This window comes from Schistocerca gregaria, chromosome 1, assembly GCF_023897955.1.
Source record: "Schistocerca gregaria isolate iqSchGreg1 chromosome 1, iqSchGreg1.2, whole genome shotgun sequence".
In the NCBI taxonomy this organism is placed as follows: Eukaryota; Metazoa; Arthropoda; class Insecta; order Orthoptera; family Acrididae; genus Schistocerca; species Schistocerca gregaria.
The window spans coordinates 215,735,545-215,748,928 of NC_064920.1; the positions used below are offsets into that span (position 1 = coordinate 215,735,545).

Below are 13,384 nucleotides of genomic sequence, written 5' to 3' on the forward strand. Positions count from 1 at the left end.
AAGACGCGCCGAGTGTCGAAACAGCCGGGTGAAAGTTGTGTGGGCGAGGGCGCGGGTCGTAACTGCTGATTTCTCCCGTACGGCCGCCTCCTGACCTGTCCTTGACGTTAAGCCGACACGGAACCCGTTATGGAAGACTCTGGACGCGTCCAGGAGCTGACCGCCAGAGCCCGCACGTGCTCCCATCACTCCGTGGGTCCTAAAGGCACGTCAGGCACGTCACCAACTACTCGGATAAAATTTCGGCGGCTGACGGGCTCAAATGGTAAACGTTGCTTTAAGCGGCACGCTTGAACTGCACATTACATACATTCGTCACTTTTATATAAATATATTGGAATTAAAATAATCTGGCATGTGACGTTTAAGAAGTGAGAATAGCGACGTTGTCTGCAGCCAGCCACAGCAGCGACGTGGTCTCCGGTGACATACGAAATCACTTTAGAATTTATTTCTCCTACAATAATCCCGTAATAAATCTGTAATTCGCGCGTGCTGTAGACCTCTGTAAAGTTTCTAAGCGTACAAAATTGCTTTTAATTTTAATTAGAAGCAGAGTTACGTTAATATTTTTGAAACAGGTGAAGCCGGCCGCGGTAGCCGATCGGTTCTAGGCGCTACAGTCTGGAAACGCGCCACCGCTACTGTCGGAGGTTCGAATCCTGCGTCGGGCATGGATGTGTGTGATGTCCTTAGGTTAGTTAGGTTCAAGTAGTTCTAAGTTCTAGGGGACTGATGACCTCAGAAGTTAAGTTCCATAGTGCTCAGAGCCATTTGAAACAGGTGAAATTTTCCCATACGATGAAGAGCTTCAAACTTATCAAACCGTATCTCGAAAACAACTGAACTCACTGAAATTCTTTGTGTTTCAGTATCAAAATCCTCCACTGACAATTGATGTTTCGAAAGTTGGCAACAGTGTTGCGTTTGTCAAATATAACCGTCGGAAAATGACTTTTATTGCCGTTTTGTTAATATTTAACTCTTAACAAGTACGGAATTTAAATGCTCTATCTCTTACAAAAGTCACGTAAAAATTCTGGAACCCACGTATTGTATAAATGCCTATAGTTTCTCCCTTACACCATAATTTTGACTGCTTTTATCGCTTATCGAAAGGCACGCGAAACTGAACGTACACGAATCTCATACTATAGGGGCTCGCTGAAAACTGGCAGGTAAAACCTCTTGCGCAGCGAGGTGGTAACACAGCGGCAATTGACAATGCCAGTACAACCCCTACTTTCTGTATACAGATTGCGGAAGCAGCCCAGCACGGTAGCCGTCAAATGTCAGCCACTTTAAATCGGACTTACCATATGCCAGTCAAGTGTACAGTTGTCGTGATACCGCAAATCGCGCGTCGCAGTCTGCTGATCAGTGCATCTTAGTCTAAAGAGGCATCTCTTCTTTTTCCGGTGCCTTTGTCTCAAAATGGTTCAAATGGCTCTGAGCACTATGGGGCTTAACATCTCAGGTCATCAGTCCCCTAGAACGTAGAACTAATTAAACCTAACTAACCTAAGGACATCACACACGCCCATGCCCGAGGCAGGATTCGGACCTGCGACCGTAGCGGTCGCCCGGTTCCAGACTGAAGCACCTAGAACCGCTCGGCCACCAGAGGCCGGCGCCTTTGTCTCGCATCGACGCAGGGTCGCCGTGTTAATTAACGGATTGGTTAGTTTAAGGGGTGGCCGGATGCCCTACCTGCCCCCCCCCCCTTTCCCTTCCCTTCCCTTGGTGCCAGCCAATTATAAACGTAAATAAATGTAAGGTACTGCGCATAAATAAGCGAGGAAATCCACTACTGTTCAACTTCGGTATTGATGACAAATAATTGGAAACATTGATACTTAGGAGTAACCAACTGGGACGACATATACTGGAATAATCACAACAACAAAAAAACTGTTGGCAAAGCAAATGTCAAGCTGAGAATCATAGAGAGAATCTTAAGGAAATGTAATTCATCCAAGACATAAGTGGCTTACAAAATATTTGTAAGATCGATTCTTAAGGGGTGATATAACGGATTCTGATCCAAGAAAACGATTTTTCAAAAATATTATTTTCTTGATATACACAGTTTAATCCATGTCGTGTGTGAATTTTATCGTGGTAGCAGCATTAGAAATACCTTTAAGTTGTTAAACTGGTGACGTTTAAGGGTGAGAGTTGCGACGTCTGCAGTCAGCCACAACAGTGACCCGTTCTCCAGCGAGATACAAAATCACTTTAGAATTTTTGGCTCCTACAGTAATCTCGGATTCACTGCACTGGGGGCCACCCTCACCTTCCTGACATTTGGGAAACTACAGTGGAGGAATTGTTGTAAATAAACCAAAAAGAAATAGACCCTAGTGTATATATTCATGATAGTGAATCTCCTAAAAATGTAACTGACATGTGTGTGTCTGTAAATGGGACCTGTATGAATAGGAGTCACACATTTCTGTTGCATCTGTTATTGGTATTGACTCAGGTAAAGATTTATATGTAGAAATTATGTCGAAATACTGCCACCAGTGCGCAAAAAGGAAAATGTTCAACAACGAAGACAGAAACTGTGGCAAGAAGAGCATGCAGTAGCATGGTCTGAAAATTATAGTGGCTGAAGTGGGGGCATGGAGGCTGCTGCAGTTGAGAGGGTGTTCAGCAGATCTGAGGACCAGTACGTTGTTAGGTATACTAAATACCATAGTGATGGGGACTCCTCTTCGTTCAAAGCTGTAACAGATAAAAATCTGTACAATACAACAACAGAAAAGATGGAATGTGTTGGCCACATCCAAAAGAGGCTTGGTGGTAGGCTGAAAGAGAAGGAAGGTGAAGTACTTGAGTATGGAAAATCACTAGGAGGAAAAGGCAGGCTTACTCTGAAGCAAATTCATCCTTTTCTGTTATTTAATGGGAGAGCTATCAGGAAAAAAACATAATTTAGAGGCAATGAGGCGTGCTGTGTGGGCACTTTTCCAAAAAACTATCCACTGACCAAACACCAATGCACACTCTGTGTCCGAAAGACGGTTGGTGTAGGTTCAACAACAGAAATGAGACGTAGTCACATAAACACTCATTACCAGAACCTGTTATGAATGCAATTAACATTCAGGTTTCTTGCAGACCCTGATTTATTGAGGAAGTGTCTTCACGGAAAGACACAAAATGCAAATGGAAGCCTCAATAATTTAATTTGAATTAGATGCTCAAAAAGGATATTCTGTGTGCTTGAAGTACTCAGAATAGGTGCCTATGATGCAGTTTTATGTTACAATAACGTAAATAATGTCAGAACTGAAGTGCTAAGGAGAGTTGGTATAGATCCTGGTGTGTTTACAACAGAAGCATTTTACACCATCGACGAGACCAGAGTCAAGAAAGCCTACAGATCAGGGTCTTACCTGCAAACACAGGCCAGGCAGATTCGAAGAGGAGAGAAGGCCAGGCAGATTCGAAGAGGAGAGAAGAGAAACCTGGAGGATGAGGAGTATCAGTATGGAGGATTTTAAAATTGAGGTAAGCTTATTACATGTAGAAGTATGAGGAGAAAATCTTTGAATCTCATTTTTCCTGTTTTACATTTTTACGTTATTGGAAGCATTTTCTCAAAAAGTATATGCCCTAATGCTATGAAATTTTCAGGAATTGTTCGCAATTTGTTGCTTTCTCCCTGCAACTAAAAATACGAGCTCCTGCAATTACATTCTGGTTTTTAGATGATTGTACGTAAAAAAACAGTTGATTTTGTATGTGCAAAATTAAAAACCCTGTTAATGCTACAATTTGTACCATAAATTAATAACTGCAGTTCAGTGGTCTTATAACCTACAATAAAATTTTCAGATTAATTACATGTTTAGAATTTGAGTTACGGATTTTTATAAGAAAAAGACAATAAAAAGTTAAAAATTCAAATTTCTGGCAACATTTTAATCCTGCATATTTTATTATATTTTTTCTTAAAACGCAGCTGTTTTGCCTTACACAAGCAATATTTTAGATTTGTACATTAATAAATATGGCTGTAATAATTTTTAAGTAAATGTTTACATTTTCCGCCTTAAGTATCAGTATCATCAGTGTGGAACGTTTACCGGTTTGGACTAATAGAAGAGCTAGAGAAGATCCAACGAAAAGCGGAGCCCTTCATCACAATATCGTTTAGTCCGCGCCGGAGCGTTACAGAGATGCTCACAAAACGGTTTACTACTGAAATTACAAGAGAGTTCTTTCCGGGATCAATCGGGAAACATAATACTTCTTCGCACAAAGGCTTCGTAAAATGACCACAACGAGAAAAGCCACAGAAACACAGAAGTTTATCGACAACCATTCTTCGCACGCGCCGTTTACGAATGAAACAGGGAAGGAGGGCAAAGTAACTGGAAAAACCCTCAGCCGCACACCGTGAGGTGGTTTTTGGAGTACAGACGTAAATGTGTGAGCAGCTTTTGGTCGTCAGGTAGCCTGTCAGTTTCAAAAACGCATACGTCTTGTCAAACTTGAGGCGAGAATATTGTACTGAGCCACACTTAGTCAAGTTTATGTCATCAATCGAGATACGGCGGTTTGGGTGCTTGAGCCTGATAGAGAATAGAAGTGCTTGGCTTTTGTTGTTGTTTATTTCACCTTCCTGGAAGATTTTGCCCGCATGTCTTTGGAGATGCCTGGCTATGTACACTACTGGCCATTAAAGTTGCTACACCAAGAAGAAATACAGATGATAAACGGGTATTCTTTGGACAAATATATTATACTAGAACTGACATGTGATTACATTTTCACGCAATTTGGGTTCATAGATCCTGAGAAATCAGTACCCAGAACAACCACATCTGGCCGTAATAACGGCCTTGATATGCCTGGGCATTGAGCCAAACACAGCTTGGGTGGCGTGTACAGATACAGATGCTCATGCAGCTTCAACACGATACTACAGTTCATCAAGACTATTGTGACGAGCCAGTTGCTCGGCCACCATTAACCAGACGTTTTCAATTGGTGAGAGACCAGGAGAATATTCTGGCCAGGGCAGGAATCGAACGTTTTATGTATCCAGAAAGGCCCGTACAGGACCTGCAACATGCGGTCGTGCATTATCCTGTAGGATTTCGCAGGGACCGAATGAAGGGTGGAGCCACAGGTCGTAACACATCAGAAATGTAACGTCTACTGTCCAAAGTGCCGTCAATGAGAACAAGAGGTGACCGAGACGTGTAACCAATGGAACCCCATACCATCACGCCGGGTGATACGCCAGTATGGCAATGACGAATACACGCTTCCGATGTGCGTTCACCGCGATGTCGCCAAACATGGATGCGAACATCATGATGCTGTAAACAGAAACTGGATTCATCCGAAAAAATGACGTTTTCCCATTCGTGCACCCAGGTTCGTCGTTGAGTACACCATCGCAGGCGCTCCTGGCTATGATGCAGCGTCAGGGGTAACCGCAGCCATGGTCTCCGAGTTGATAGTCCAGGCTGCTGCCAACATTGTCGAACTGTTCGTGCAGATGGTTGTTGTCTTGCAAACGTCCCCATCTGTTGGCTCAGGGATCGAGACGAGGCTGCACGATCCGTTACAGCCATGCGGATAAGATGGCTGCATCTAGACTGCTAGTGATACGAGGCCGTTGGGATCCAGCACGGAGTTCCGTACTACCCTCCTGAGCCCACCTATTCCATATTCTGCTAACAGTCATTGGATCTCGACCAACGAGAGCAGCAATGTCGCGATACGATAAAGCGCAATCGCGATAGGCTAAAACCCGACCTTTATCAAAGTCGAAAACGTGATGGTACGCATTTCTCCTCCTTACACGAGGCATCACAACGTTTCACCAGGCAACGCCGGTCAACTGCTGTTTGTGTATGAGAAATCGGTTGGAAACTTTCCTCATGTCAGCATGTTGTAGGTGTCGCCACCGGCGCCAACCTTGTGTGAATGCTCTGAAAGCTAATCTTTTGCATATTACAGCATCTTCTTCCTGTCGGTTAAATTTCGAGTCTGTAGCACGTCATCTTCGTGGTGTAGCAATTTTAATGGCCAGTAGTGTAATTTGTGTTGCGGCAGTGCTTGAAAAAAAGCAACATCATTGGCGTGCAGAGCAATTTCGCATCCCGCTTTCCTTGGGTATGTCGTCGTATATAGAGCAGAGCACAAGTCGGAGCACAGAGCTCTGAGGCACTCTGCGACTCGGAGCCTATGTTACGGGGAAGATTTCATGCCCACAGGCGAAAGCGCTCAATCCGATAATTTTAAAAATGGTTCAAATGGCTCTAAGCACTGTGGGACTTAACATCTGAGGTCATCAGTCCCCTAGACTTAGAACTACTTAAACCTAACTAACCTAAGGACATCACACACATCCATGCCCGAGGCAGGATTCGAACCTGCGACCGTAGCAGCAGCGCGGTTCTGGACTGAAACTCCTAGAACCGCTCGGCCACAACGGCCGGCCCGATAATTTCAAGAAGCCAGACTTACAACAAGTGTACTAGTGTTACTAGCAACTTCCAGAAAAGTGGTACCGAATTATCGCCTAGCTACTGACACTTGACCACTGAAAAATGGGATTCGTTTTGTACAATGGTTATACTGATAGCTTTTTTGTTAAAATTGAATCATTTATCTGGCATTAATGTTTCACAAATTCCAATAATTTTACTTTGAAAGTATGACGTAATATTCTTGAATCTTCGCCACATGCTGTTGAAGTTCGATGAACAAGATTTCCAAGTAAGTGTCACGATTTAGTTGCCTTTAGCTAATTTTTATGTATATGTTCACAAAATCACGCTCTCCCCAGCGAAAGCTGTCAAATGTGACCCGATCCTATTTTTAATGCTGCAAATTACTTCTGTCTTTTTAAACCGTTTATATAGTTATTAGGATCGAATTTATAATTTTGTATTACATAAAGTTGAACATTTCAATCTTATTTTCGTACTCCTTGTAACGTTTACTTTACCAGAAGCTGAAGACAATGAGAGAAACGTAATACTGACGTCGTATAGGACTGCTTAAACTTCGCAACGAATATCTAAGGTTCCAGAAGTAGCACATCACAAGACAGATAATTGAAAAGGATAACTGAGGGTTTCAGGTGAAATATCTCTGAGGCGGTAATGCCGGGAAATTCGTATCTCGGCGGTATTTAACTCCGCGCCTGCTCCTTATGCTACCTGCAAACTTCACTCCTGAAGACCATAATACTTGGCTCTCTCACGTCCTCCTCGTTTTATTTGCAGCACACAATAGCTTCCTGACACTGATGAGACAGCGAGAAAGACGGTCGGCACATCCTATGCGCTAAGCTATAGTCTATTTAGTAACAAGCTCTTACGAGCCATTGAAAAGAAGATTTCACCGCGAGCAAAAGCTTATGTTTCACGTCAATGATTTATGCTGGGAGCACTGTAATAGATGAACGCTTGAAAAATAATTTTAAGCTTCACTAGAAGGAAGAAGGAAGGTTGTGGTCTAATATCTTGTCAAGACCAGCGTTATTGGAGACAGGACACGTATTCAGATTGAGACGAAGAAACGATGCCTGGAATGATTAGGAAAACCGCGGAAAATCTTAATCGGGCTGGTATTCAACCCAACGCACTCCCCAACGAGCGAGGTGGTGCAGTGATAACGCACTGGATTCGTAGTCCGAAGGTCGGTGGCTCAAGCACCCATCTTACCATCCAGATTTTTCTGTGAGTTCCCTAAGTCTTTTAAGGCAAAATGTCGGGATAGTAGATATAAATGAGCACGGCTGACTTCGTTTCCATCCTTACTCAAACAGACTTGTGCTCCTTTTCTAATTACTTCGTCATCCACGGACCTTTAAAACCCTAATCGTCCTTCCTTCCCTACTAACTTTCCAAATACGTGTCTATCTTCTTGACCAGTATGATACCATCATCGATAAGTGAAACACCTTCGATAAATGATACTACTACTTACGGTACGGAATGGAAGACATTCGCTTAGGTGCACTGACCAGTCAAGATATGGACTTTGGATGGCTTTTCGCGTTAGTTTTGCCCAGTGTTGTACGTTTATTTTGCTACATATAATTTAAATAATATGGCAAGAGAGTCCAACTAAGTTGACATATTATTTCCGTTGTGTTTAAGACAATGGCTTGCAGCATAGCCAAAATGACGGGTCGTCTAAATAATTTCGACAAGAAAGAAATTGCCAACAAGACTGAAAAGACTGAAACATCTCCTTTTAACAGCAAACATTTTGACTAGGAACTAATACAAATCACAGATCGATCAGGGTGCTGCGTTTGTTAAGCCAATGGACTAGAATTAGGGGCTTTGGACGATTCCGATTCTCATATGTTTCCCTGAATTCCTTGCGGCAAATGGTTGAAAGAACAGTGTAACAACACCACTGATCCCCTCCAGTGATCCTCATATTGTCGATGACGAAACTGTAAAGTCTACTTTGAATTATTCTGTCTGACTCACATGCACTTGCCCCCGCGCAGGAGGAAGACTGAAGTTTGGCGTCCCACAGGTACTGAGGTCATTACAGGCGGAGCTCACATTGATGACGACTCAGAGGCAGGAAACCAACATGGAAGCATTCCATCATTCATCCGATGCGACGTTGGGAACCACGGAAAACGCAAATCTGATTTGAGCTCTGTTTCTCTCAGCATCTCATCCACTATGCCCATCACTTTTTTGTATTAGCATGTGTGTGGAATCTATGAGAATCGGTCAGTGACAAGTAGAACCATACACATTTTAATGGAAAGGGTGCGCTATAGTACCAAATGCTATAAGGTTCAACAGATTTTCTTCGTCGAAAACCACGTTAGTGGAACTGCTGGCGTCTTATTGAATAGTGCTTAAAGTTATGAGCCCGTTGAGAGTAGCGAGGACAGGCGAAGCAAGAGCAAGCTTCCAGTGTCCTGACATTATGTCCTACAACTCGGACCAACAAGCTTAAAATGTCTGAATTGATAGTACATACCTAAAGCACACAAACAAAAAAGAATTACCGCCACGATCTCAATTTTATGCTTTTGGAAGGTATGGGCTTAAATTTCCTGTATTACACATGTGTGCCAGACCCGAGCTTACACCTGAGCTGTTTACTTTACCCGAGCAATGCTCTTGCCTTCTGAGCCCTTCCATCAGGCCTCACGGTCTGCTTTGAAACTTGCACCAGCTTATACCTCTCCCTGATCCACCAAGTCAGGTAGAAACTCTCATGCTTACATTATTGGGCTTCCAGTCCCCGTACAAAATACATGGCAGAGAAAATGATAAAGCCCAGTCTAGGGACTGTTTTCAAAATGAATTTTTTACACTCTAACGGAACGTTCGCTGTAATACTTCTCTTCCGGGTTCAGATGGTGGCACACACCACTTATTACATTACGGAAGCATGTGTTTTATTACCACAACGTCGCACTTCTCTCCACGAGGTACCTGAACACATCTGTAGACCACCCTAGACACTGACATAAAGCGAGACCTCTGCGGTCATGTTCACAGACATTTAAAAAATGGGTCAATCATGTATATTATTTGCATTAACATTACCCCACAGAACTTTTACAGGTTTCTTACATCGGATGTGAAAGACTGTGTACTAAAGAAAACAAGTCACACTATTAAGCTTTTTTAACATTTCTTATGGAAAAATATTATCCGAAAAACTATTTTAGAAACGGATGGAACGTCCTTTACATAGAACTATTATTAAAACGCGCAGCAGATGGCATGAAATGCCACATAGACGTAGGAACACTACTTACACATCAGAGATCGAGAAGTTTACTGCTGCTGCCGACAAATGCTTGACTGAAGCATATGGTACCCCTATTAGTTAGAGCAGGGGAGGGCAATAGCTTTGGCTCGGGGGCAACTCTGTGAAAGGAGAGCTTGGCTGACGGCCATACCTTTTAAAATTATTGCAAGCATTAGTTGACCTCGTTTTTGAGAAAAGATATAAATTGTACATAAAAATTCCGACGGTCCCGGCGTGTCGCACAAAAACGATTAGCGGGCCGCTGTTTACCCACACCGGAGCTAAGCTGTTCGTGTAACAGCTCTGGGTTTTCGGGCGTGTGTTTGATTTCTTTTAGTTCTCGAACACAGAGTTCTCGATTCCTTGTAGTTCTAGACTCTTCCTGTCCCTGCCTGAGAGCAACAGAATGGAATAGGAAAACTACGCATTCGGCCCAGTCGGCTGCCAAAAAATGTGGGGAAGGAAACATTATAGTGACCAAACGAATTCCTGATTCCTTGTCATAGACGATAGGTCCAATCAGAGTGACAAATTGGAACCAAATACTGCGTGGAAAGAAAATATGCGAGTAACAAAACGTACTAATGGCCCCACATACGAACAATTAATTGATGTCAGTCAGTCGCTCTCTTCGACGCCACCACATACGAACGATTTACCAATTAACTTGAACTATTAGTATTATTTTGAACGACTGTGTGCCGTGAAGTCCTGCCGTGGTAAACGTACTGCTATGTTCAGCAGCGGTGATAGCTAATCACATTATGCCACTGATTAAGAAACTGGAGTTGAGGTACATTAAAGTTATGTTGGAACGCTTTTCTTTGGGAGTGTATGCATTTTTACAGGAAACGTATGTTTCTGTAATGGCAAGTCCGTTGAGTACATACTTCCAGTTTGTCTTAAGGTTCTCAGTTCCTTCTCAATTTATTAGTCTTATATCTTAACAATGAGTATTTAAGCTACGATAGCTGCCACGTGGAGGATCCGGGTTCGATTCCCGGTGGTGCTAAGGGTTTTTCCTTAGTCGGAGGACTGTTAGGGGTGCACTCAGCCTCGTGATGCCAATTGAGGAGCTACTTGACGGAACATTGGTGGCTTCACGGCCTGAAAGATCGGCAAAACTGCTGGGAGAGCGATGTGCTCACCATATGCCCTACCATACCGCATCCGTATGACACCGCAAGGCAGAGGATGACACGGCGGCCGGTAGGCATTCCTTGAGCCTCCACGGTCTGTGAAGGAGCTCGTAGGCAAAGTAGCTGCCTGGCTTCGGTTCATTCATACGATACGGGGAAATCAATCTAGAAAGGAGATTGGTTACAAAACAAGCGTGTTACCCATCCTAGAACATTGCTCAAGTGACTGGGAGCCGTACAAAATTAGACTGACAGGGGATATTGAAGCTGTACGCCGAAGGATAGCACGAAGGGCCATAGGTTTGTTTCGCCCATGGGAAGATACTAAAATGGCAGTCGCAAACTACTCCGCAAAAGCCTACTTAACAAGTTTTAAGAACCAGCTTCAAATGATGAATGTGGAAATATACTATAAGCTCATACGGATCGCGAAAACAATATTTAGACGAACTAACAGCGCGCGCCAAGGAGTTTAAGATATCATTCTTCCCGGGGTTCGTTTGTGAATGCATCGGGAAGACGCCCTTACAAGTGATACATCGAAAGTACACTTTTTCATCCATTTCCAGTGGTTTTCAGAATGTACATGTATATATATTTGTATCCCTTCTTAACGTTACGACTCCTTCTTTGACTTCCACTCTTGAGAGTGGTCGTGTTCCCTGAATAACTCCACAAATTCCAACGTAAAGTCCTTACGGCATGAGGCCATACCGAAACTTAACACAAGTACACAACCTCGCTTAATAGACAAACTGGTCGCTGCAAGCTAGCCATATAACCGCAGACGATACATCGCCTGAGATTCATCGAGCAGCGACCACTCGCTGCAGTCTGCACACACACGCGTGCGATTTACGGCCAGACTGCTGCGATCCGTTGCTCGTATGAGGGTGGCCAACATTCGGTTATGGTTTTAGGGAGATGACCAACATCTGGCCATGATTTCAAGGGGGGCCTTAAAGGAGATTCAGTTGCAATAAATGACAACTGTACAACTACATCGCATTTTTCTCGGAATGGGCGAAAAAAAAAAAAACTGGCATGCTTTGTTTCTACAAATCAGTTTTCACTGCGTGAGCAGATGATGTGATGAAAACTGATTCATTTTAGACGCAAATGAAAACGTACGTGAGAAATAAATAATGTAACGACTGAATATCTCTATAATCCACTTTAGCGGCTCCTTTTTACTTCCTTGTGTTATTTATACGGCAGCTGCACATCGGTACAAGGTTAGCGCATCCGTGAGTTGCCAATACTGACCGAAAAGCAAGTAAGTATCCCCCCTACCATGGCTCTTCTGGACGCGTAGGCTATGCCAATCTTTCTCCACTCGTTGCATTCCCTCTAAGCCAAACCGTCTTCTTTCCGTAGACGCACGAACAGGAAGAAGACTACACGTCGACAATTGTATCGGTTATTATAAGAAAAACTTTTCGAGATCTCTCGGTCAAGGAATTTGAACTATCGATAGGCCTAGTAATTCACGGGATTCATATTGATAATAGTGAACACTGACGAAATAGACGGAAGGAATAAGCGGTCAGTACCGGAGTCGGGAGAATTAAAAAAAAAAAAAGTATAATATAGGAGATCCCGGAGAGCTGGTCACGCTAGCCTTTAGGGAGTACGGAACAGTGCTTGTGCTCGAAGCGTCGCAGAATGGCCGTTAGTCGCAGCAGCGCTACTGCAGGGGGACGTGACATCTTACCCTGGGCGGCGAGCGCCACGGCTACGATCGCGACCGTCCGCTTGAACATCTCGCCGGCGACTGTCACCCATCTTTCCCGCGCGCGCCGGCGGTTACTTAACGCAGCTTCCCCCAGGGGCGCTGGCTGCGTTATCCAACCGCGGTCGGGAAGGCTAACAGGTACCGCACGTGCGTTTCTCTTCTCATCCCGTGATTCATGGACGTCTCCGCACTCCACGTGTTTTATTTTCTTCCCGCAACCTCAGCTCGTGGAACCGTCTGGTGACCACAGGGCTCCTTCAGACAGTAGAGGGGCTTTCTTTATGACTACTCCTACAAGTCAGCTCCTACGCCTGTTACAAAATACAGCCCTACTGGCGAAGAAGAGTCGTTTCTATTACCTATCTTTCATACAAATGAAGACCATAAAAAAGTATGTCGACGGGAGGCTGCGGCTTCACATTCCATCCGCTGGCTGGTGACATTTGTGTTAACATTTTAAATGTCAACTACTTCTTTCGAAGAGACGGGCGGTTCTAGAGACACTTAAAAAAAAATTCTGATCTTGGTGAAGGAATGTTAAGCAAAATTTGCAAAGGACGGATATTCGCGTGATAGATAGAAAGCTTATGCCTAATATTTCTGTGGGAAGTACGAATGTATTAGTTTTCCCTAAGAAGTGGAGAGTGTGACCTCCACGAACTACAGGGAGACAACTACGTAGCAAAATAAATCGCCAGGACTCTGGAGTCTGGCAGTTCGCAATCTACCAGAGACT

The 13,384-nt window shown here is 43.7% G+C and overlaps 1 protein-coding gene across 1 annotated transcript in view; it reads right to left on the bottom strand.

Moving 5' to 3' along the window:
• The window catches only part of LOC126337074 (protein obstructor-E-like), a 91,909-nt gene extending 79,193 nt beyond the window's left edge, over positions 1-12,716 (bottom strand). The window contains exon 1 of the mRNA XM_050001422.1: positions 12,628-12,716. Coding sequence (XP_049857379.1) covers positions 12,628-12,676 — 49 coding nt within the window. The 5' untranslated portion in view covers positions 12,677-12,716. The remainder of the gene's footprint in view (positions 1-12,627) is intronic.
• Positions 12,717-13,384: the final 668 nt, after the last annotated feature.